Below are 25,567 nucleotides of genomic sequence, written 5' to 3' on the forward strand. Positions count from 1 at the left end.
CTCACAGCAAGGTTAATCTCACACAGTCCAATGTCCCCTTCAAAATAAAACCCGAGTCAGTAGCTCAGATGCTTAACAGATTTGGCACCGATCACTGCAGGATACAAGACTCATGCAGTGCTATATAAACCCAACCAACAGACCTGAAGAACTGAAGCATCACTCACTAAAAATAACAGGAGCATTTATAACCCACCAAAACATGCCTTTGAAGGAAAATTCAGTAGCCAGTCTGTGTCTTTGGATGGCTGTAGTCATTCATCGCCAGCATTTCAGCATGAAAGGACTGGGGTACCAGCTTCATTCTCAAGTTTCACAGCACTCACAGGGATCTTGCCTGACAGAAGGCCATATTGTACAAGCTGACTGAGACACTACACCACAGAAGTGTAGTGTCATACTGACACCTTGTGGAAGTGCAAGGTGTGTGTTCCACATTCCTCAGCAATTTGAGTAAAATCGCTCAAGTTAAATCTTTATGCCAATTATTAAACAACTTTGTCCTCTGCAGAGACATCAGTAAACCTGTTTTGTCTTATACTGCTGAGGCTTACACTGCATTAAAAAAATAGATGAAAATGTAGAGTTTAGTTTAGCTGTCAAATATACACGTGCAACTTCATTTTAAAACTCTGCAGCATAATCCTAATCTCTTTCATAAAGAACATTTGAGAACAGATTGCACAGTATTTCTCAGGGGGTTTAAGTGCGCAGGGTTCCTCTGAGTAAAAGAACTAGCGACGCAAACAGCTACGGGAGGAAGAGAATCATCAACCTCAGACAATGACCATTTATACACATTGAATGTTTTATTAAAAAAGAAGTTATAACAGTTTATTTTATACACAACTATTTATGAGGTTATAAGCCTATTAATAGAGAGCATTTGTCTTTTGGACAAGCATGCCCACTTCACAATGTAAAGAAAGAAACAAGAGAAGGAGGGCAAAGAGGGTGATAAAAATAAGACCAGGGATGGACTTTTTAAAAACAAAAAATAAACCTTTTGACTTTTTAACCCTCAAGTATCACACGCTAGGTACCAAATACATAGTTTTTTGTTGTTTTCTTTTTTTTTTATAAAAATCTGCTATTTTCCATGCTGTGTGCGCCTGCGAAATCCCCTGATGGCGGCGGTAGGCCAGCACAGGGCACAAATCCACACAAGCACAAGACAGAATGGGAGGTGTGCACCAAGCGAGCCTCAACTCCACACCAGAAGCATGCAAGTGCACGAGGAGACACAGTCAACACATGGGGGAGGTGATTTTACAGGATCAGGGTGCTGGCTCTCTGCAGCTGTGCTGATAAAGTGGAGAATAGGCCCTGGATGTCCTGTCTATGGATTAATGATAGACCAGTCCATTCAGTTAGCTCAGGCCCTTCATCCTTATTGTATCCAGCAGGGTGGTGGGGGAGTGTGCGAATACGGTTGTAGGACTATGGCTCTATACTGGACTTTCTCTGCAGGTCTGCAGTTAGAATTTTGAGGCCCCATCAATCCCATCATGTGAAATCTAGTTGTCTGGAGTCACTGTTTAAAACCGCGAGTAGTTAAGACATTGTTATTGGTAAGCCTGTGGTCTTAGAGCAGAAGAGGCGGAGAGGAGAAAGCCAAAAGGAAATGAAATAAAAGCACAATAAACACTTTCCATGCGTTTTCAAAAATAATTCAGAATTCAAGTTGCAATGGGACGCATAATCATTCACTGGTTCGAGGACATTTTCTTTTAGTTGTTGAGTTAAAGACAACCTGAAACACAAAGGCAGTAATTATTTCTCTTGACACTGAATAAAAGTGTAAGGATAAAAAAAAAAAAAACAAACAGAACAAGGGAAGCCATTGAAGAGATCATATGGCTGTCATGTTTACGAGAGCAACACCAGGCCACAGCTGAGTATATCATCAATTTATTGCCCAGCAGATGCAAATAATGCTGAAAACCAAAACCTATGATTTTAGCTCAACACAAGAATCTTGTTTTCGAAAAAGACAAAATATCATTAGTTCCCTGTTGCACCACTGCATAATAATGAGCTATTTTATTACAATTCTCAACTCGGATATACTGTACTTTCAGCACTCAGGTACAATACTGCACAAATGTAAAGTAAAACAAGAATTCCAATCTGAATTACTTAAAACAAAAAAACTCAAATTTCAAGTTCTCATCCGTGTGATATTTTAACTGAACCATAACTTACAACAGTGGCACTTAATGATCAAGATTAAAAACGAAAAAAAGAGGTCTCTTTAATGAATAAATACACATTTATAGGCAGCTTAGAGAGAAAAAACAAGCCAATTGTGAAACTGTGAATCTGCATACAGCTTTAAAGGTTTGTTCTGTTTGAGTGGATGTGGATCCCAGATATAGATCACCACAAACACTCTCAACACATGTAAAACATTCACATCGCTTTATACTGCCTTGAAACATGCTGGGTGTCACAAAAATCAGCTCTGCAAGAGTTGAAATGGCTGCATCCTGCTGGAAGCTAACCACGAGCTACCAATTCAAAACGTCCACAGGCTGGATGAGAGAAAAATTACTATCCCATAGCTTCAACCAATCAAACGCTTCCAATAAATATTGGAAATTAAAAACAAATGAAGGAAGTAAATATGTTCTCAGTCTTCATTCAAATGTGGTGATAATTGTGGGCACAGAAGTGTGTTATAAATCATGTCGTTTTGGAGAAAATCCAATATCTTGAAAGGGGCTGAACCACACTTTTGATTTCTGTACAGTTAGATCAGGCTCACTACAGGTCAAGAGTTTGAAATCACTCACACTCATCTGTACAACTCTGAATCTGCAAGAAGAGGACAAGCAGGCACGTCTATGGAGTATCTTACATATAACCACACAACAGACACTAACTAAAGGTCAGGTGAGCAATGAATGCTTTATCAGGTAAGCATACCAAACTAGCTAACTCTACCTGTAATACAGCCATATAGCATATGTTGTTTAGTTGAAGTCACCACCCAGCAAAACTAACTATCCTGACATGTCAAAAACACAGTTAAACAAATATTAGCATGATTTCCATCCTTTCACTACCCTGTGGGTGAAACATGTTAATCATTATGCAAGATACAACCAAACTGTATTTCAAACCTGAGCCATAAAAGTCTAACGATCCTACATTAGCTCAAATACAACCAACGCCACTCAGCCCTGGGTAATTCCCCTAATCTGCAACAGAGTGAAACTTTAGATATCAAATCACAATTTGCACAGGACAGGTTGAAGGAGGAGGAGAAGAAAAGTGGGATGAGTAAAAACAATGTGCTTTACTAACTCTTTTTGACCTTCATGGCTTTTTAGAAACATGGTTTTGGGGACTTCTTTAATAGGTCACCTTCCTTTTGCGATGAGGCACAGAAGAGTGAGTTAAGATCAGAGGTAATAAGGAGACCTCCGGAGTATGACTCAGCCTTGAATCTCCCACTCGAGATCCACAATCCACCACAAAGCAACCAGTGATTCTTACTGCAGTTTATGAAGTGAATACATTTCAAGGTGTTCTAGGTAGTTTGACTGCCACGTTAGCCGCGTCAAGCAACACTCGGTCAGTGTGTCGGGTTCAACACTGAATTTTCATGAGGCTAGAGAGAGTCTTATCACTGTACAAGGTAGATGCTGTACACACACAAAAAAATCCAAACGTGTTGAGCCACCCCCCCCCCCCCCCCCTCCCCTCCCCTCCCGCATTGGGCAAAAAATGTGAAGAGCACAAGAAATAAAAGTAGGAAAAGAATTGTCAAAACTCAAAAGCTGCGATTGCAAACTCTTTCCACGGACCATGGATTACATCTTGACCCGCCACAATGAATCAACCATGAATGAATGACACGCTTTTTCCCCCAAAATAAGAAGTCAAATCTGTACATATGAAATTAACGTTAAATTAGTTCCCCTCAACAAAAACTGCTACAAGCCTTAATGTCATTTATTTGGCTTTTATCTTGTAATCTTCTTCAAACTAGTGATCCAAACAGAGCTCCTGGTAGGCAAGACGTTAAATGTGGGCGTCCATTCGATGCAGTCAGGGTACATACCACAGGTCAGACCAACATAAAGGGCATGCATTGTAGCAAACTCCAGGTAACAGTGGAATGTGAACAGGACTGATACTTCACAAACCTGAATCTTCAATAAATCACTCTTCATTTTTACTCAGATTGAGCGAATCTGAGTAAAAATGAAGAGTAACCATATGACCATTTTTGTTGCTTTTCACTTAAATTAAAACGGACTTTGGTGCTGGTTTTCTAAATTCACCACAACAGGTGATCACTACATTCTTTCTCAGCTCTCAGCTTTCTCTGGAAAGTTGTTCTTGACCAATAGCTCTAATAGAAATTTGTTTTAAAAGCAGGAGTACAGGTGATTGTAAAACAGAGGTATCCTGCACAGTGAGAAGGCTTGGTGCTCATGTGTCTGAGATGCCTCTGAACAGAAAACTAGTACAAGCTGCACAAAAAAAATGAAATTCATATGGTCAGACGGTTAAAGGGTAGCTCTGGTCTGCTTTCAGTTTCCATAATACCAAGTGAGTCTGACCAGAACATCCACAAATGCCTCTTCTGTTTTTAATTGCCTTTGTGCACGCATCTTCCATGCAGTTAATGCAGCTAGTGTGCGTTCCATCAATCAACATCAAAAGCACCCACCACATGTCTTTGTCACCACATTGTCACCTACAACATAATGAGACGTGTGTTTGATTAATTTGTTTTTCCAAGACCTGACCTTGTTAAGCATACATTTTGCACTGCACAGCGGCATATGTAGACAGGCAGCTGCAGCAGATCGACAAAGAGTAACAAAAGGTTGAGTAACAGCCAAGGTAGCATGTGAACTGAGCGTTTTTTTGTTTTGTTTTTTTTTAACTGACATGTCTCACTCAATATGTTGGAAAAAAAATATGCTTAGGCAGCCTTTAGGGTTGAGTTATGAGTGTGTATAGTATTGGCACTACACGTTTTTTATTTTTATGGAAGGTGTGCCAGGACACCTCATGTGAGACTGTGCGCCTTAAAAATACTGTCTTGACCACAAAGTGAATATTGTCGAACTGTGCACCCTGGCAGGCAACACCTAAGCAGCTCTGTAGTGAAACAACTAACAAAATGTTGGTCAGAATCAGTTAACATTGTGGAAAGAGAGAAAATTAGGATTCAGGTCAAACTGGAAAGTTCTATTTTAAAAAGAAATGTGAGTACAGAGATGTGTATGGGGGAGATTTCCTGCCTACGACTACATACACACACCTTAGAAATGCGAAGATGACAGGGAGAGAATGTGAAAGCAATTGCGACATCTGCGTAGGGAGAAACAGCTACAGAATGGGAGGGTGTCTGTCAAACACACCAAAGGCTAGATATCCATAAAAATCCTTGTTTAGTAGTAATAATAATAATAAAAAAATCAACTTGTTTAAATATGAATATTATAAGTCTGCTTTCTCATGGTTAGGAAATCAAATATAGTCTCTGTGGGGGTTAAAGGAGGGGGCGGGAAGGGGGAGCCCTCCTATCACTACAACTCCATGTCCTGGGCCTCATCTTCTGAGAAATCAGACATGGAGCTTTCAGATGAAGAGTCACCTGCCCCCTCTTCTTGCTCCTTCAGGGCCTCCTCTGTTGCATATTTCTGGATGTACTCTGTGGAGGGAACGATGCAAAGAAAGAGGAGACAGAAAGAGAGAATGGTCAGACAGCAATAACGGTAAGCCAAAGCTCCCAGTTGAGCAACTGTTGGATATTAAATTTAAAAAGATAACTTTTTCCAGGTGTGCCATAATCTAAGAATCTGAAGGGATCTGGGATCTACACCCAGCAGATCTTTGTTAGGCTGAACCTTTGATTTTCTGCTTGTACTCCTCTGGCCGGTGAAGGTACATGGCAGCTGCATCTCCATTCAGGGGGTCGATGGGGTTTGGGTAAGCCAGCAGCTGGGGCAGGAACGACTCAAAGATGTTGGTCAGATCTGGGGAAGCAGGCAACAGAATATCATGGCAGAAATAAGTAATCATACAGTTTTACACTATAATGTGCTTCTCACAAATCTAACTACACTGCACACCCAACATTTTGCCCATAAAATGCCTAATGTAAAACTGTTACCGCTTTTAATCAGCCACAGGAAAGCTCATCATCTATTTACATGCCTGTCAGTCAGTGATGACCACATGAAAAAAGGATCAAACATGTATATACTAGCTAGCAGACCACAAGTATAAAATCCACAGCCTGATAGCCTCACAGATGCTAGAAGCACTTTAATCCCTTTCAGTGGCTTTCTGCTGGTAGGCCTCAGCTCTCTCTCACAGTGGAGGCCTGGTACAAAACCTGTAATTCTTGTCTCATCTCCTGGGTGTCACTGTTGGGTCCATTCAAGATGGGAAAGCAAATATTTTCCTACAGTCTATTGTACAGCATTATCATGTTTAGACAATTCAATCAGTTGCTTTTGTTCCCTCTCCTTTTGCAGAGACCCATTACATACAGTGCTTGGTTGATTGGCCTATTCTTTTCTTATTTGTCCAATATGATTATTATTTTTTTTTTCCAACATTCAACACAACAAAATCTGCGGTGTTTTACACAAGTTCAAAAGAATGAAAAATGATCACAAATGTGATTCTTAAAAAAAGTCTTACCTGATCATTTAAAAAAAGAACAAAGAAGCTACAACACAAGCAACAACAGGAATTATCTATAATTATAAAATCTAATCCTTTTCAAGTAACTTGAATCAAGTTACTTAAACACCATATTGGATTTTAACATGTCGTTTTGAATCATATCCAGAACACTGGTGAAAATAAATACGGAGGGATGCTCAAACATCTGCTAGGGATATTACTGTAAAGTCATTTATATTGCTCAACAGCTATCTTGGCCCTGTGGAGCGGCTGTAATGAGAAATTAATGGGGAAATATACGGGGAGAAGGGCACAGGGACATGGAGAGTAGCAGAGAGAGCGACGCGGCGACAGTGAGAAGAGCAACTGGGTGAGAAACGTTAAGTACAATCGCTGCCATCGAGAGTATGAGAGCATGTCTCTCACAGCTGACAGACAGTAAATCATTCCTGTCGAAGGTGAATGTTCTCTGACCTTGCTGGATGAGGGTATTACCTCATTAGTGTACACTTCTCCCCTCACTAAGTAGATTAGGGCCAATTGTGCACCACTACCTAATGCGCCCACACTTGGTAGCGAGGGGCCGGCAGTCACCTTTTCGGTGCTGATGGCACTGGGTCAAGTTCTTCGCACATAATCACGCAGACCCCTGTGAGGAAACTTAATATGAACACATAACCAGCGGGCCCACTCACCATAAAGGGCTGTCCATGTCTGGTTGATGACATCTAAGCACACTGTCCCTGACCTGGGAAACCAAGAAGAGTGAGAGGGGTAAGGCCAAAGGGAGGTGAGAGGGAATCTGTGTGTGTGTTGCTGCGTCCCTGCTCAGAGGCTGGATCCTCTTACATCCATTTTTCTGAACTGAATATATCGTCTGCCCAACACACCCTGTCCCATTTCAAATGTTGCTTCACATGTGGTACAAATTAGAGGACAAAACCGGTTTAGTCCTTCCAGCTGTTAGCATCCCATAGTCGATTGAGTGCCAGTCAAATGTACAATTCTTGTCAACATGGAAAGTTGCAAAATATAATGTGACCAAGTTGCATTTACCAGGTATTTGTGTTCAAGTGGTTGTTATTCACTTTTAAGAATATGAAAAAAAAGTCACCCCACAGATTAAATATCAGAAACCTGACACAAACTACTCTGTTTGCTCTTGTTGACATGTTAAATACATCTTTACAGAGAAACACAAGTTACATTAATATATTTTCTGTGCACATTATACAGTATTTGAGTATTTTGTATCACAAAACTTGCTCCAGTTTACCACTAGGATTTACATTTTGTCAGTCATTTCCTGGTAAAAAAAAACATAACACTTTTGGATGAGAAACATTGATATGCACTTTTATTTTTCGCCTTTGTGAGGCCAGACTGTCTCACATGAGGAGGAGGAACAGGTCAAGCCTGTCAGTCACATCCTCCCAGGGACCCACCTTCATGCACTGTGTCCTTCAGAGGATCTGGCCGGTAAGTAGTGGATTAATCGGCAAAGAGAAACAAAGAGCTCGGCCAGGTTAAATATTTGCGTGATGTGCTGCTGTTAGCGGATATGATTTGATGTGGTTTAATACACAATGCTTTCATTTCCCATTATTTCCCAGTCTACACACCCAGTGTAGTCTCAAATTAACAGAAACCTATCGCAAGACACAGACACTTCAAATACATGTCAAGTGACAACACGATATCAACTTACGCTTCGTCAATGTTGGGATGAAAAATCTTGTTCATGAATCCTGAAAAAAAAATAAGGTAGAGATGAGGACAGAGTAAAAAAAAAAAAAGTGAAGCGGAACCTAAAAAATGGGATGTTTCAGTGCTTCATATGACACTAGAGTTCCTACCTATCGATGGTGATTTGAAGGGGTATTTGTCAGGAAGATCTACTCGCACCTTCCACACACCTCCCTCGTACGGCGCTGTACATGAGGAGGGGACACAAAAAAGAAAGAAGACAGAACACTGTTGAGGACAGAGAGAGACTCACACTCCACTGAACCACATATTCCATCCTTCATGCACTCAAACAGACTTAGACGCTGCAGGGTTATATCAATTTTCTCCACTCCTTTCTACTCTGCTCAGAAACACAACAGAGGGGACCGCTTGAGAAATGAGCTACACATGCAACTTCTCTCTGCCAATTTATTTCATTTTACGCAGTAATATATTTCAGCCCAGGAGAATTCTTTACTTCCAAATCACTTCACAAAGTACACTGACATCAAAGGGGAAGAGAATGAGATTGTGTGAGTGTGTAGTGCTCTCCCAGAATAGCTGTGTGTAACAGGACCCTAATGTGCTCTACTGAAACCGAACGGCAAATAGATGACTGAAAACACACTTGCTGAGAATGAATGGCAGCGAACGCCTGCATACACACAACAGTGCCATTTTAATTGGCATAGTTTTGAGGAATCAAACACCCGCTTCCTCTCTTTATTGATGTGTAAGAGGCAGAGGTTTCAGTGTGACAGATGTTGTGAACAGCATACGAAAGAAGTATTTCCTGCTTGTGAAGCCACTCTCTTCATCCAAGCCTGTCTCCTCTCTGTTTTACACTTTGTAACCTCAGGCCTGGTTTCAGCCCTGGCCTGCTGTGAGGAACCTCTGTTTATGTTGCAAACCGGGGAATGACTGAAAATGTGACATGTTTGGTCAGAGGAAAGGTATGAAATGACTGTTTCATTATTTTTTTTTTATTATAATGTTTCTTGGAACATGGATGAAAACACACCCTAGATTATAGATTTCTGGGACACATTAATTAGCCCGAGGAGGAAATTCAGCATTGAATTAGGAAACCTCTTTAATGTGTCAGGACAAAAAAAAAAACTTTGTTAAATCAGAAGAGAGAAACACTTACTTCCTTGTGGTCCGAAAAACTTCACTACAAATTCATTGAGTCCACTGAGGATGGTGACTTCATGCTTGCTCTCGATGCTGTAAAGGCTGTTAAGGACAACAGCTTCACATGACTGCACACACACACACAACCTGAGTGACTACAATGATGAGCAGTTCTTGAATAATATCCAGATTCATTACCAATGTGGCCTCTATAGAATGGTTATTCAGCTGCTGTTGTTTCCAGTGCAATACATCATCACGTTTTGTTGCTACAGGAAAGACAAGGACATGAGGAGGGTCTGACCTTTTTCCTCTCTTCCACCCAACATCATTCTTTCATATCATGCACAGCTATGAAGACTAAGGAGAGAAATGATAGCTTCGGACAGAGAACAAAAACAAATCAAAGCAGGAAAATTGCACTTGGATTCTGTTCTGACCCCGAGTCCTGGACTCACACTTTCAATGACAATCGATAGCTTTGTGCCAATTTGTCATTCTGCCCGCTGAATTGATACCCCAGACTGAATGTGAAGTATGAGAGCGAGCGATTCCAAAACAAAAAGACACACACAGAGACGCACACACACAGATTAGCCAGTAGATCATATTCACCCATCCTTCAGAACCATTGCAGGCCTCCCTCCACCTGTCACTCTCTAATAGCCCCTTTGGACATAAAACACGAGTCCCCTTAGAGAAACATGGTACAGAGGGCCATCTCCTTTCAAAGAGATTATGTTACCACTCTTACTGGTAAATAACTTGATATATAGCAGTTGCTGACTTGATTCTAATGCAGAATTAACATAAAGCATATAAAGACAACTTTGCTTTTAGTTCTTAGGCTTCTGATCCAATTTTTCTTATGAACCTTTTAATCTAACAACTTAAATTTCAAGAGCACACAATCTCCCAATAACCAGAACACGAAATCAATCTACACATCAGTCCTATGTACATATTGCTCTCTGGACAATACTTTACAGTGGTGGACATGTTTTATTCTTACTCAGATGAGTGTCTCTTTAAGTTCAGATAACCAAATAATCCAGAGGAAGGCACTCTGACAAGGCACGTCTAAAAATGTGATGAGATGTGCTTTTGTCATGCAGCAAAGTATCAACCCATGAGGTCTCAACCACATAGCCACTTTATACATAGTAGCTGTGTGAGGCTTCCTTGCAGTTGAAAACAGGTAGTGTTATTCATTTAACATCAACAACTATGTGACTACATGAGCCTAACTTCTGCAGTAAGGTCTAACATTAACTTCTAACCAATTTAGCTGCAGCTTTGTGCTCTATGATCGGTAAAAAAGGACTACCTGGCACTGTTTGGAACTGTTTATGTCTGTTTCAATGAGATTTACCTAGAAAAATATTAATTGGCTGGAAATAATACATTTCCCCAGGGGAGGTTTATTACGGCTAGCAGAGAAAATAATAACCCAGTGTTTTCCGTTATAGACATAACTGCAATAATAACAAACCCCAAAGAATGTCAGCTTATTTCCATTCAGTGTATCACATGGCAAATCCCACAATACAGCTGTGTGGAAATGATGTATGCTCGCTCTGATCATTCTTGATCCCCACTCTAACACAAAATCATCACAGAGGAATTATTCCCCTTTCATCTGAGAAGATGGAAGAAGCACATGAAAAAAAGTTGACGCATAGAGAGACTTGGGGAGGAAATAAACAAGAGTAAAAAAAAAAGTAAGAGAAGAAAAAATGATCAAAAAGGAGAGTGAAAGACTGACAGAACAGATTTGAAGCAGAAGGTACAGGAGAAAGGATAAAAATCAGTTTTCCACGCCACACAGTAGCAGCTGGCTTGTCAATCCTGATTGAGTGTGTATCCCATTAGCAGTAGCACTGACCCCCAAAGGGTTAAATCAAACTGGAGGTTATTTTAAGCTCTGGTTGAGTCTGCAAGAGCAGACTGAATCCCTGGCTTCAGCAAGGAAATGTGTCATTGTCAGACAGAAGAGGAACCTCTCTGTTCTGACTCGTGCTGGAGTCAAGGAGCCATTCTGAGGCTCTCTGATGCAAAGTCCAAGGCAGAATGAACAACCACTAACACCACGAGCACAACACTTACCTAAACCATTCTAGCAAAACAACAACTGGCCCATTTCTTAATAACTGCTCCTCCCATGTCAGACTACATGCACTATGTTTATATTCTGCGGCTCACCCAGTTGTGCCCTTCATGAAATCTATGAATGCACCTAACCAGCAGCAAAACCACTGGTGTGTGAGTTAATGTGTGTACAACCACATGAGAGGGGACAGCGATGCAGAGAAGGGGGATGGTATGGACTGTATGAATTACGTTACAGAAGTGGGTGAGTACAAGCTATTCCTAATCAACACTGATTACGCAGTAGGCTAATTGGCATTGGCCACACTGACTGAGAAGCCAGAGAAGAACTGGCGTGGCTGTGCAAAATGAGATTCCCACATTTACCTTTCAGATATTTAGTTGACATTTATGAGGAAAGATTTGCAGGATACTGTGACAGCAGAATGAGTTCACTTTACAAGACACCAAAATTACAAGCAAGCAGAAATGTAAAGGTCAGGGTCTTAGTGATCTGTAAATATTCATGTAACTATAGTGAGATCATGTGAGAGAAGGTAGGGAAAGGGAGTAGCTCATATTGCACCACCTGACTTCGCACAAACTGTTACACTCACATGATAATTATGTGAACACAAGTACAAGAACCACTTGTACACCATGAAAATCACTTGTAAGCAAATTTAAGTGGGGTTAACAAATAACCATCTGTGGCTGGACTGAGCGCTCTCCATCTATCACCACCATCACAAATACAATCACCCATCAACCCTGCCCTCCTCACAAAACCTGCAGGTTACTCATATTAATATGGGTGTGGTCTTCTGTTTCCCTGTTTAAAACCATAGCAGCAACATACACATTACTCACAACACTTATCTTGAGGAACAAGCTCTGGCTTTGACGTCAGCTTCAACACTCTAACCTCAACCTCTCAGCTGTGTCTTTAGTGAGGCCAGTTCCAAAAACTATGAGTTCACTTTGATGGGATTCTGGCCACCTTCCATGTGATCATGACACGGTGGTCTAACCCACTGCCCTTTTGTTTCATACAGAGAAGCCCAAGTCTCCAAGCACTCATTCCTTCTGTGCAGTAAATAACTACAAGTCACTGTCAACATCAGTTCTGTCTTAGTAAGAAGGAGTTTGGCAGGTCTGTTAAAACAGTTCCTGGTAGAGCTTGTAAATTCCCAATTGTTTGTTGGAGTGGAAGATGAACTGAAAGTGTAGTTGACAAGCATCCACTCAGCCAGTCAAACAGAGAGAGGGAGATAAGTGGATGGTCAAAAACCTGGACTGACAGGACATACAGTACTCATCAATTAACCATGAGTTGAGTCTTTTTGTCTGGGGATTTTGAATTAAAGTGACATGACGCATTGCTTTCAACCAAGGGAAAGCAAACTGGTCTCAACTTAATAGCTGACATGAAAGAAAGACAGCAATTGGATTATACAGTGTGTTTACATGCATATTAACATTACATTTATATTTGTGGTGTTCAAATATTGTGTTTATGTGCTGCTGTGTAAATTCCAGTTAAAAAACTATGACAGTGTTTTGATTAAGGTTATACATTTACTTGTTCCTCATTCCCAACTACCTGTCCATCCCCCTACCTTGGATTAGTATAGATAAGTCATAATCTGTGGATAGCACTAGGTCAATATCCTTTCACACACATATATAATCTGATACACAGAGCCCAATCAGTCCAGAACATAGACGCACATCTTCTCATCACGGCATCTCAGACGTCCCTGAAAGCCCTGAACCGTGACAGCAACACAGTCCCCTGTGTCAATATTGTTTCACTGCCAGACTTTCTTCATACAGACATACTGCCTTGAAAACAGTCACTCACACTAGAAAACAGTGTTCAGACAGAACTGCCAATTAGCACCTTTAAAATGTCCCAAAGTTTATCCAAAGACTGAAGTAAATGTTACCCTGATTTTGAACTTTATAAAGCACATTTACAGGCTTAAGTGCAAAAATATGCAGTAAATAGCATTTACGGTTGTGGTACAGACATGTCTTGTTTTCGCTCTGGTCCATTCAGGCCACTATCCCTGTCTGACCCAGGATCAAAATATCCCATCCTGACCAAATGCTTTCTAAGTATGGAAAACAAACATGATGGAGAATCATAAACAGCACTCTGTCAAACAATGTGGTGTCAACTAGCCTCGAACATTTCTCTCTTTGGAGACAGAAGCTGTTGATCTGGTTAAGGGGAGGCACTCGCTAGTTTCAAAGCCTGTCCTTGTCTCTCTCATCTTTCTTTAGAGGGGAAGAAGGGACGGAAAAGCCCAGAGTATCCCTTCGTCAACAGGGTGATGTAACATTTCTTTTTTTAAATCCAGTATTAACTTCTTTTCTTTCCCATTTTTGTTTACTTTCAGTTTCTGAAAAAAAACTTCAATAAGAACACCAGCATGACAAGAAGAAGAAAAAAAACTTCAAATATTGTACATCTGTATGCCTTCGGCATGTACAGTAAAATTCAGAAAGACCAAACTGACACCGCAGGCCAGTTTAGACTCAGCATACAGAGCTTCTGGACAGACCACACTGAAATTACAGGAAAGGCAGAAAATCAAATAATCCCAAAGACATAAGGACAGAGCTGGGTCACTGAATAATATACTCCATGCAGAATTCACATTTCTTAATGGCACTGATCAGTGAAGAATATTGTTTAAGACTGGACATAAGAAGCAGTGATTGTGCTTCAGACTGAGAAAGACAAGCTAAGAAGTCTGTCTGAAAGACAGTAATAGTCCGTACCCCCCAAAAAGCCAGCAGGGAAGGGGAATATAAAAAGAGAGGGTAGAATAAGGCCAGGCAACCAAACAAAGGACTGTACAAGGGGAGAAATGAGCATGAGGAGATGATAAAGAGAGCTTTAGGAGAATAAAGCAAAAGAAACATGGAAAGAGTGATGCCAAAGGAGGGGCAGACAGAAAGTGATGCAGAGATAATGAAAGAAAAGAGTGTATGCTTATCTAGCCTTGCAGGCAGATCTGTAGATGTGAATGACATCATTTCTGTAAAGTGCAGGCAAATGATGACGAGTTTGCCTGTGTTTGTGTAGAGTACAGACACATAAATAGGCAAAACCACTGTCTGGATTTGATTACAATAGTTATGAGCTGATCCAGATTCCCTGACAATTCATAGTACAAAAACTTAAGCGTTATTAAGCAGCTTTGTTCTGAAGACTTTTGTTTGGAGCGTGGTAATTAAATTAGACTGAAGAGTTGTGAGAACAGTAACAGAATCAGAGGCAGCATTGTTTAAAACTGTGTCACCTGTATAAAAATGTAGTCAATGCATCAGAAATTTTCTAGGGACATTACTGATAATACCAAAGAGAGTAGCAAAAAAGTTGGAGCAAAAAAGTTTCCTAAAAGAATTCTAAATTGTTTAGGGACAGATTCTGAAAGACACAAAGACGTTTTGAAATACAGTGCTGCAGGAAATTACATCAGACTACCTGTACAAGTGACTATAACCTGGCACGGTAACCGGTTTATGACACAGTGTTTCCATTAGAGAGTTAGAGGTAAGCAATCTAATATGTAGCATAGCTTGTCTACTACAGGCTAGACTATGTAGGGTGTATGTTGACATGCAGCAACCCTCAGAGTGTATGTTGTAGTAACTGTTGTAATTTACTTAGACGTTATAAATCTACCCATTATATTAAATAGACTGAGGCCACAAGGAACTGAGGAAACTATATGGTCATAGCCTAAGTACATAGGAATTGAATTATGTTAATTTGTCAATTTAACTGCTTTAAAGGAAAGAATAAACACTATAACCTTCACAGAGAGTAACTTGTTTAAGAGAACATCCTTGTTCCGAGATGAGGAACTTCGAGGCTGCAACCTCTTTCGATTTCTCTCCCTCACTCACAGATTGTAACGACAATGTACAATCAAAGGCCCCGCAGATGAAAGGCAGGAAATATAGCAGCTGTCCTCAGGGTGTGAGCAATGGGTAGGTTTCCTCCACCGAAACAGACACAACTATAGTCTACCAAATTAAATGCACAGGCTAATATTCATTAATTAAAAAAAGATAGAAAAAGAAAGTTTATGGCACTTTTAAAACAGCAAGCTACATTTTGTATAATGAACCAAAAAATAGCCTTGTACAGCTGAAAAAAACAATAACAAAACAGACAACAAAGTCAATACCAACATTACAATAACAACAAAGCTGTTCCTTTTTCTGGCTCTAAATTTGGGCTCAGTGCCCACTCTCTGATATGGGGCCTTAACAAAAGCGAGCCAGAGGAAAATGAATTTTGCATGCTCAAGTCTGTGACTATAAGAGTAAGACGTTTTGCTCATTTTCAGTCTCTGTCAGCATACACCTTGATCTATAAATTCGTCCTTGCCCGACCGTAAATGTGCCTGTGTTTTTGTATTCAACTTTCTATGTATTAGTGCACTGCGCTGAGCCAAGCAGGATTACTGTGTGACCTCCACTACACTCTGTGGCCTGAAAACAGAGGCAGCTAGTGCAGCACAGCTACCATCCTGCCACAGCAGGCAGAGCAAGTGATAGGCAGTGTTGCTGTGAGAGTGTGATTTAATCAGCTCGCCACCAAACAAACACTGTTTTCCCTGCAGCCGTCACCAGACAACCCCACTGAACCACTCCTCTGCTCTCTCCCTCTCATACTGAGGCCAACGTTCTCCCCCATCTGTTTACTTTCCTTTATTGCTCATTAAGTCGAACTCTCACTACTTCATTTTAATGCAGATTTGACTCAACCATTTCAACTGAACCCACCCAAAACCCCAGCTCACTGATTCAGCAGATAGATAATCCTGTGAATACATGGTGAGCTAAAGGGAGACCAAAATGGGAACGAAGAGACAAGAAGCCAACGGCTCCCATTCATCCAGAGGGCTCAATACAGCTTTTTCATTTACAATACTGACAGAAAGCATGTGCCTTTAACAATCTGATTTTTAGATTTTTTCCCCCTTATTTTCCAAGCTATTTATAACCAATTTACGTGCAACTTACCTGTTGCTGGCATTGTCTCAGTACAGCAACAGCAAATCATTTTCACAAGGTTTATAAAAGAGGAAGTCTTGATTAATTTGCAGCTGCAAAGCAGCTAATCATCAAGCCAGTTTTACAGACCCGAAATGTCACAAATCGCATTTACTGTTCTTTACATATGGGTGTTGGCCAATGGTAGAACAGAGGTGTTTAATAAGGAGTTTAAATGTGTTTCCATGTTTGCTTCACTGATATGAAAATAGTGGTGCACTCCCCTACACTGGACTCGTGAAAGCTAATGCTATGCATACTTCCAGTAATTCATGGTCTCAAATCTGATTTAGACAAGCTCTGCAACAGCCACCACTCTTTTGCCCAGTTCCCCCACTGTCAATGTATGGCCTGGTTGTTCCCAGCTCTAACCTACGTGGCAATGGGGTCCTGGCTGGCTCTGATAAGCAGATAGAGGTGTACTAGTATGATAGGAACAGCCCTGCGGTCATGCCAGCTGCTCTCACTTCCCCTTTTTCCTGCTGACATCTCACAAGAGATACAAGAGATCTAGCTATGTAGACCTGAGCAGGTAGACACAGCTAGAGGGGGTCTTAATAACCTGTACTACAACATACTTGTAAACAGGATAAGTACATGTGATTGTGCGAGCAAAACAAACGAATTAGCCACAAGGAGTTATCCAACACTTCAAAGAACAGTTGTGATAAAGCTCATTCAAACTGAGATTTAAGCAGAACTATATAGATCACATATATAGATCACATTATAAAAACATAATACAGTTGGATGTCTACAAAGCTGTGCACAAACAAACAATGAGACCATGAGGTTTTTGGACATGCAACTCTCTCTGTGACATGAGGCACGTTTCTTCCTTTACCCCCTGCTAATCACTAAAAACAACATAAGTTTTATTGACCCCTGACAGGAAATTGGTTACAAATGTGGCAAACTTTAACCCTGAACAGACCAAACCTGTTATCCTCATATTTATTCTTTACTTTGCCAACTACTGCTGCCACACAAATTATTACTTAGACAGGTTAGAGTGTGTTTTGTTGTGGTTACACTTCAGTAACTACTAACAACTATGTCAGTAACACGGAATCAAGTTGGTTAGTTTCCTGCTATTATCTCATCTCCTTATCTGCTTTCCCCAACATTCATTTAGGTTTGAAGACCAAGACATGCAAAAGAACGTGTGTTTAATGTTAAAAGGGTGCACTTTGAACAGATAACAGGTTTGGTTGTGTTTCAGAAAAACAAAACAGCATTCTCCTTTACTGTACTGACATCTAGTTCAAAATGTTGAATCTAAATCACCAACTATTCTTTCAACATCTCAAGTGCGGCGTTATCGCACAAAGCTGGGTTTAAACTGTCTGTTCTCAAAGCATCCGCCGCCTTCTGACACATTAGGGGTTTGAATACTGTTCGAACACTTGGTGCCAGTGTGTGCAGGCCATGTGAAAGAAAAACTTGCAGCAGGTTTTACATATCAATGGACATATGGCCCCAAATGCCTGACTCACTGAAATCCAAATGTAAATGTCTGGAAGCTGTTAAGTGCAGCACTCAGTGGATGGTGGATGGGAAGTAAATTAACTCTGAATACCTCAGTTTCATTTCTGCTGTGAAAATTAAAGGTCAACACCTACAATTTTAACTCATTTGATATATGATATGACAAAGGATTACAACTCCAGCTGTTATAATGATCCTACAATGAACAAAAAAGCCAGTGTACAACTTCTGCTTGTATCAGAGGTCATCTAATATGTTGAAGCTGTGTACATTTTATCTCCTGTCATTCACAAGCGCTCACAAGACTACATTTTCTCAGCTCATTTAGAGATTTAGAAACAATTACCATCCAACCCTGAAGCTAAAACACTGTCAGATGAACTTATTAGACTAGCATTACAGCAAAAGATTTGAAAACTTGCATTCACCTAAAAACTGTTTCCAAACAGCAATTTTCACTGTGCATAAGGATATAAAGGTTTACTAATAAGGATGAAACAAAAATACCCAGCTCAATCCTCAACAGCTAACCCAAATATCAAAATCAATGCAGTGCAACAGATTTGGTGTCCATTACAGGCCTCAATACAGTATGCTAGCTGATGGCTACCTCCCTGTGTGAAAGCTGGGGCAGCACAGTACTGCACAGGCTAAGTTCTTTGTCTTCTCTTGTGAGGGATGAGAGCCCACCCACTGCAATCAAATGTGGATCCTTCAGCTGCTCCTCTTCTCAGCCCTTCACTAAATCAACAGTCTATTTACAGCGATAGCACAGAGTCTCTGTGTGTATGCATGCGCCTGAGCTGCGTGCATGTACACACAAACAAAATGACCATTAATGATCACAAAACTGAGCCAGGGCAGGAGAAACAATGACCTGAATCTGAGGCAAATGTCTAATGAGCAAATCTAACAGACAAGACAAGATTTGCTGTCTGTTGTGACGACAAAAACCCTGAATTTCAACAGTGAGCTGTTGAGGAAACCGCTAAGAAGCCTGAATTTCAGCACAGTGACAGACACACGGCTAATTTTATCAACTTCATACAGACGTGGGACGCAAAGAGGCAGATAACCAGACAGAGCTGAGTAAAGGGTGTGGATAGTGTAGGTTACGCTTTTTTTGATAACGCTTCTTGCAATTTTAAAGTCAATAGTTTTAGACAACTGGACAGAGTCTCTGGCCCATATGACCAAACATGCTATTGTCACTCTTTGGATTTTCCACATTAAAGCAGCAGTGGACGTGAGCGGCAGAAGCAGGCTGAGCTCCCTAGTGCCAGAAAAAAAAAAAATCATGCGAAACAAAGAGAGGAACTTCAGTCCATCTGTTTTTCTAAGGGAACTCAGCCATGCATGCAGGAAGCTTCACTGTTTGCACTATGGGATTACCAGTGAGGGCCTCAAATCTCATACTGTCAGAGATGCCTTGCTCCTGGACCCCAAAACAGGACTGTCAATCACGGTGGGGACCCCCTGACTAGAAGGAGCCTCATTCACAATTTACTATGTTACCTTATTTTCACCCATGAAGGAATAAAAAGGAAAAAGAGCAGCAGCTTGCTTGGGGCTGGATGATGTAGCATATTTTTAAGAATACCTGCATGGACACAGACAAAGGCCTATGTACATTTTGCTATCACAAAAAGATGCAGATAAAGAAAAGCAGAAACAACAATGGCTTTCAGACTGACAGAAAGACCTACTAAAGACAAAAACCAAATGACAACAGGGGCTTCAACTCAACACCAGAAAGATATACAGTAAGATGTACATAACATCTTCAAGAATCAGTGTATGCCAAGGTTTTTTCTTTTTTTGCAGCAAATAACTTGGTTGGAGAAGAAAAACATTTTTTCCTATAGTTACATTCTTTTCATGAATTTCCACAGGCATACAGCCCAAGAACCACAAAACATAAATCTTAAGACATACACTGTACTCCACTGTGTAAAAAACATTTCAATTTAGGTATTATATTTACAGCTTTCCCAGGACTTGAAGACACAATAATTATCTCAGTTCAGCTTTCTTAATTCCATACCATCACCGGCTGAGTATGTACAGTAGGTGGGCCATTCCCTACATTGTCTTAGTCAGTGTTTGAGCTTCTTACTACGGATTAAATATTAACCTTGAGAACATGGCTGAGTTAAACTCCCATATCCAGACATACTGTAGACTCCCATCCAAACAACATATAATTTGACTGACTCAAACTGTTTTATGTTTTTGTTGGCTATATGCATTTAAACCTATAATATGCTGTGTTTTCAGACAGCATAATGCAAAACGGTACTGGGGCTTTCAAGTTTTCTGTAAAAATCTTAGTGTGTATATCTACTACTCTTTAGCAACCTCTGTTACACAATTATAACAAAGCATGTTGTTAGTTTAGTTTATGCAGCTGACCAGAGCTTTCCCCATTCTCGTCATGGGTTCATCATGCTCCCATTCATTCAATTAATCTCTTAGTCAGGAACAGGCAGAAAACTGCTGGCTCCTTCCCTACAGTAAACCGCATCTAGTTGGTTCAGTCCCGCAATAATAGCACCGGGTGCAGTCAGATTAGCTGCCTGTGACTGTGTGACATGGTCTGACACAGCAGCGGGAGGTGCAGGTCAGAGGGGCTCCTGTAAACGGGAAACACAAAAGACTCTGCTGCTGAAGCTATCCGGATGTCATGTTACAAGGGCACAAAGGGGCTGAAACACCAAGCGGAGAAAGAGAAAAAGCTCAGGATTGGTATTCCACTCAGGGAGGGTGGAGGGATGTGGAGGAGGAATAGGGGAGGACATTAAAAATAAATAAAAACATAATAAAAAAAAAAACGGAAGAGGTGGACACTGCCCCTACAAGCCTACCCTGATTGCGGACAACTGAATAAATCAGGATTACTGAAGGCCTAGTACTGCCTCAACAGTCACTTCAGGGGAAAAAAGGGGGATCCTTAAAAAAAAACAAAAAAAAAAAAAAACTAAATCCTGAAAATGACCTGAAATGCAAACTCATCTTGAATGGTGAAAGACGAAGCACAAACACAACACATAACTGTATCACCTGATAATTCCGATTTTGAGTGAAATGCTAAAGAGTCACATAGACTGGTATTAATGCCAGGTATCGTGATGAATACTGGGGCCGATGAAGCATGAAACACCCCTCCCAACAACTCCCCACAGTCTCGAATATAATTCACTGGCGGCCATGCTTCACAGAACTGCCATCCAATCATTTTCAGACCTTCCGGCAGCTACTGAAAGGTTGAACAGTACAACTGAAATGCAGTTTTGTTTACATAAAATGCCTAATGTAATGGGATTTCATATATGAAAAAATACACACATCATGTCTTCAGGTTTGATACTGAAAAGATAAACATTTCAAGATAACAATGGCTCCAGCCGTGACTAAGAAGTGCAGTTTCAAAGATCTGAGCAAAGGGATGTTTACCTATTTGAGAGAAAGACTCAAACTCTGCTCCTTGAGGTTAAAACCACATTAGCTTGCCTAGACCTACTTTTTGCGGAACATTCAAAATCTATGTATTACTGCTCATTTATTAGATGACAAGCAAGAAACTTAATGATTGATAACAGCCTTGTTGATAATTCCAAGAAAGTCCTGATCATCAACATGTATAACTTTTGTGGCCACAGAAAAATATATAAATAAAACATCTGTAAAAACATTTCTCTTTGTCAGGTTATTCTTCATTTATATAAACTGTTGTACAGATAATCCTACACATTTCCTTTTCTGTCCCATTCAGTGCATTAAAACCCATAGGCCAGACACCACGAGAGCTTGTGTTGGCATTCACAATAGGCTTAGTCCTTTGTAATCTACCTGTGCTCAAATTCCAGCAGCTTACAGCTTGAAAGCATTTGTAAAGCGAGTAGACCAATGATGAATACATGCAAATAATAGCACAACTACCTACACAGTACATGCAGTCAACCCCACACAATACGCTGAATGTAAAGCTCTTTTAAATGACACACACTAAGACTCTAGTTGAAGAGCGAATTGTTCCAAAATTAAAGGAACATGGCCAAGAGAGAGGCTGAAAAGCCAGTGGCCAAAAGTTATGCAGGCCATTGGAAAAAAACTCGAATTTAATGTTTAGGAATTCAGTCAGGAAAACACTGGACAATAAACAAATTGTGTCTTGCCACTCAAGGCTATACGTTTGCAGGAGAGGGGGCTGACAAAGTAGGGGAAATACAGAAAAATACAGTGTACAGTCAGTATAAACCAACACTTAATACCTTCTCCATGACAATTTCATTAATAGTTCAAAGAGTTCAGGCTAATGGCATGCAAACCGAAAGACTGTACATTTGGTGCTAAAAGCAAGCTGCCATCCATCGGCCTGGCTTAGGACAAAGCTTAAACCGGGTGATACTACATGCTGAGGTCATTCTGACATTCATTTCCATGAATTCCCTAATGGCCACCGCTCTAGATTCTCAGCTCTCCGGTGGCCGCAGCAAATTAATGCGCGAGGGCTCTCAGTGTCAGCGCAAAAGAAAGAAGCTACTCCTGTCTAAAAGGTAGTGTGAGTTTCAGGTTTTGGTTACACCAGAGGGAGACCCAGGGATAAGGTGCACAGAGAGGAGGTTGTTACTGCTAGTTTTGCTCTGGGGACACAAACAGAGGGAAGGAACTATTGGCCATTCCAGTAACCTGGAGCCTTACCTACTTCAGCAAGACGGCCTATTCAGCAGTAAACCCATGTGCTATGTGAGATGGTAAATTTTGTTTCTGTAGTCCTGCTTTTTAACTCACATAGCTGTTCAACACTTGCTCGACACTGCTCACCCATGGCATCCTAAAACACACAGATCATTGTATGGAATTGAGCAGGTGGCATAGAGAAAACCTGCTCTTGCCTGTCAGTCAAGTAGTTCAGGAAGGGGTGCACTCCTACTGCATGGCTGTGTGTGTTTATCTGTGTGTGCTGCAGTTCTTAAAAACTCTTGCTCTGTCTGCTTCAACACTCATGGCTCATAGCCTACACATAAGTGGAGTCGAGTGGGGGGAGCAGAAACTTGCTCAAACAAGCACTGTTGCTAGCTAGCAGACGTAACAAAATGCCTTAGGCAACAGGCCAAAATAACAAGAGAAATGTAGCTTGAAAAGAACAAGCTGCAGCCTCCTTGTTGATGTGTATTCACATATTGCAGCCACATGCAGTTTCAAATGTATGGGCTCCTGAGGTTCTAACTCAAATGTAGTGGTATGTGGCAGGGTGCATTATGAAATGCAGAATCACTATTGCACAAGTCAGATTTGATAGGTCTATGTAAAAAAAATAACTCAAAATACTAATTTACTACTACCTAGCAATTCTTCGATTTAATTAAATACTTAAAAGACCAAACTACCAAGACTTTCAAACTTTTCCTTTTTAATCATTATGTTGACCCTGTTGGGATATCTTCCCCTTGTATTTGGTTTGTTTTGACCAGCCCAGTTCTAGCCCCATATTTGACTAAGCTTTACTGCCATCCCATCAGCTGTTCTAAGTCCCTCCCTCTTGTGGTTTCCGGCTAGTAACAGGCTACCCAATCATTAAGCTGGTTTTCACTGTGCTGGGACAAAAACAAAACTACTTGTTCATACTGTTCTTCTAGAACACTGTATGGACTACAAGTATGCTGTTATGGTTTATTTTTACAGCCCGCCTGTCCGCCATAAGTGAAGTGGAAGAAATAAATTGGCAGTTCAAAAGTAAACACATTGACAACGACTTGAAATCAGAGCACACAAGATGTTCCCTGAAAGTTCAAGCATTCCACAGTGAAAACGACTGCAGGCTCATGACACCTGCTGTACCACTTAACAAACAGCTGTCATGCTCACTTACAATTCCAATATTTGTAAAATAACACATTATAACCTCTGTAAAATGACACAAGTTAGCCATCCACATGTTTGCCTACAGGCACTGAAGTACAGTGAGGCACACAGATCAGGTGGCCATTTTGATGTTGAAATTAACTAGCAGACTAGCAAGCCAGCTCAGCAGCGTTACAAGGTAAAATTTCAAGTGGGAGATGCAATAACACAATTTCAAAACCCTTGGTAGGGTTACAAAGCAAAACTAACTGGACCCAGAATGATGTGCGTGCTGCAATAACGCCAACGTTTTTACGAGAGTAGAACAAAAGACAGCAGCATTTTCAGTTGACGTTAGCCTTACGTTATGTAAACAAGTTCTTGTGTCAACGTGTAAACGGGGAATTTCACATAACTCCCCTGACAAACAACAGGCTGGACAAAGAAACCAAATTGTCATAAGGTGTTTTATATAGTCTACCGCTGCCAGATCTATTGGTGGTGCAACAAGATGAAAGACATTCCTGTAAAAGGAGAACAACGTTAGCGTCTATTCGGCTGTTGCAGTCATTTTCAAATACAGACAACAAGCTAGACAGCTAACGTTAATGTTACAAAAATACAGGGTTGGAAAAATGCTGAAAGGACATTGGACCGATCTGATTAGCTAATACAGCTGTCCCGATAAGCGACTGAGGGTTCGCAGGACAGAAATAGCTAACACTTGGCTTTGCTAGCAAAATGTTGTTTACACAAAAACACCAGTCATTCACAATGAAAGCTCTATCTTCTTTAGGTTACCAAGACAAACAACATCAATAAATATGGGTTGCTCGTATCACATTTTCACATACACGAGGACATTGCAGACTAGACAGCGTTTGAGAGACTGTTGTTTATGTTCAGAAAGGATACAGTTTCACCACATCGGTATCCATTCGCCTTTTACCCGGACTTGGAGACGACATCTTCGCTATTTCCACCGCAGAACACCAGTAAGTAAACTGAAAGCTAGCCCCCGAAACGCTAGACAGCCTAGCAAACGGTACTATCCGAAAGTTAACATTTGCTTTCAGAAATGTTCCCAGCAAAACGTCTTCACAGTTCAATGTCTCCCTGTCCTAATGAGTAGCTGGGCTAACGTTAGACCTCTGCTGTTCACTGCCTCTCAGCGTTCTGACCAACCATGGTTCTGACAAGCAGGGATCCCTCCGCGGATAACGTCTTACATCTGCGACTAAACGTCATCATAAATGGCCACCTTTGTAGTTTTACTTAGAGCAACTTTGTTTTTTTTCTAGATTGAATTTCACTTTAAAAGGCCATATACAGTGTTGCTGTGTGTTTAGGGGTTTAAAATAAGATATAAATAACAAAAGTTAGAAGAAACATAAAGCCAGCCTCTAGGGCTTTGAAATTCAGGTTTCCCTTACTATTGTGGCATTGCCAAGCAATAAACATTTCTGTTTTTGTGTTAAATGGCCACATCAGACATAAGTTAGGTTGAAACTTGCAGGATGCAAATGATATCTAATCACCATAATGT

At 40.7% G+C, this 25,567-nt stretch overlaps 1 protein-coding gene across 1 annotated transcript; it reads right to left on the reverse strand.

Annotated features, from left to right (window-relative positions):
• Window positions 1–786: 786 nt before the first annotated feature.
• On the reverse strand, window positions 787–25,217 carry ube2h (ubiquitin-conjugating enzyme E2H (UBC8 homolog, yeast)). Its single transcript, XM_041029905.1, has 7 exons — window positions 24,937–25,217; window positions 9,539–9,615; window positions 8,517–8,591; window positions 8,369–8,408; window positions 7,356–7,408; window positions 5,874–6,002; window positions 787–5,677 (listed from the first exon to the last, which is right to left on the reverse strand). Exons 1-7 carry the CDS (start codon window positions 24,987–24,989, stop codon window positions 5,553–5,555), a joined length of 552 nt encoding a protein of 183 aa, XP_040885839.1. The 5' UTR covers window positions 24,990–25,217; the 3' UTR covers window positions 787–5,552.
• Window positions 25,218–25,567: the final 350 nt, after the last annotated feature.

Source organism: Toxotes jaculatrix, chromosome 22 (genome assembly GCF_017976425.1).
Source record: "Toxotes jaculatrix isolate fToxJac2 chromosome 22, fToxJac2.pri, whole genome shotgun sequence".
In the NCBI taxonomy this organism is placed as follows: Eukaryota; Metazoa; Chordata; class Actinopteri; family Toxotidae; genus Toxotes; species Toxotes jaculatrix.

What these genes read in the sequence shown, in the direction of transcription:
- ube2h (XM_041029905.1), bottom strand. Translation starts at nt 24,989, where the DNA reads ATGTCGTCTCCAAGTCCGGGTAAAAGGCGAATGGATACCGATGTGGTG. An exon ending in GATACCGATGTGGTGAAACT is followed by an intron (nt 9,616 to 24,936) that starts GTATCCTTTCTG and finishes CAGCCTTTACAG; the next exon opens with CATCGAGAGCAAGCATGAAG. An exon ending in GTTTTTCGGACCACAAGGAA is followed by an intron (nt 8,592 to 9,538) that starts GTAAGTGTTTCT and finishes CCTCATGTACAG; the next exon opens with CGCCGTACGAGGGAGGTGTG.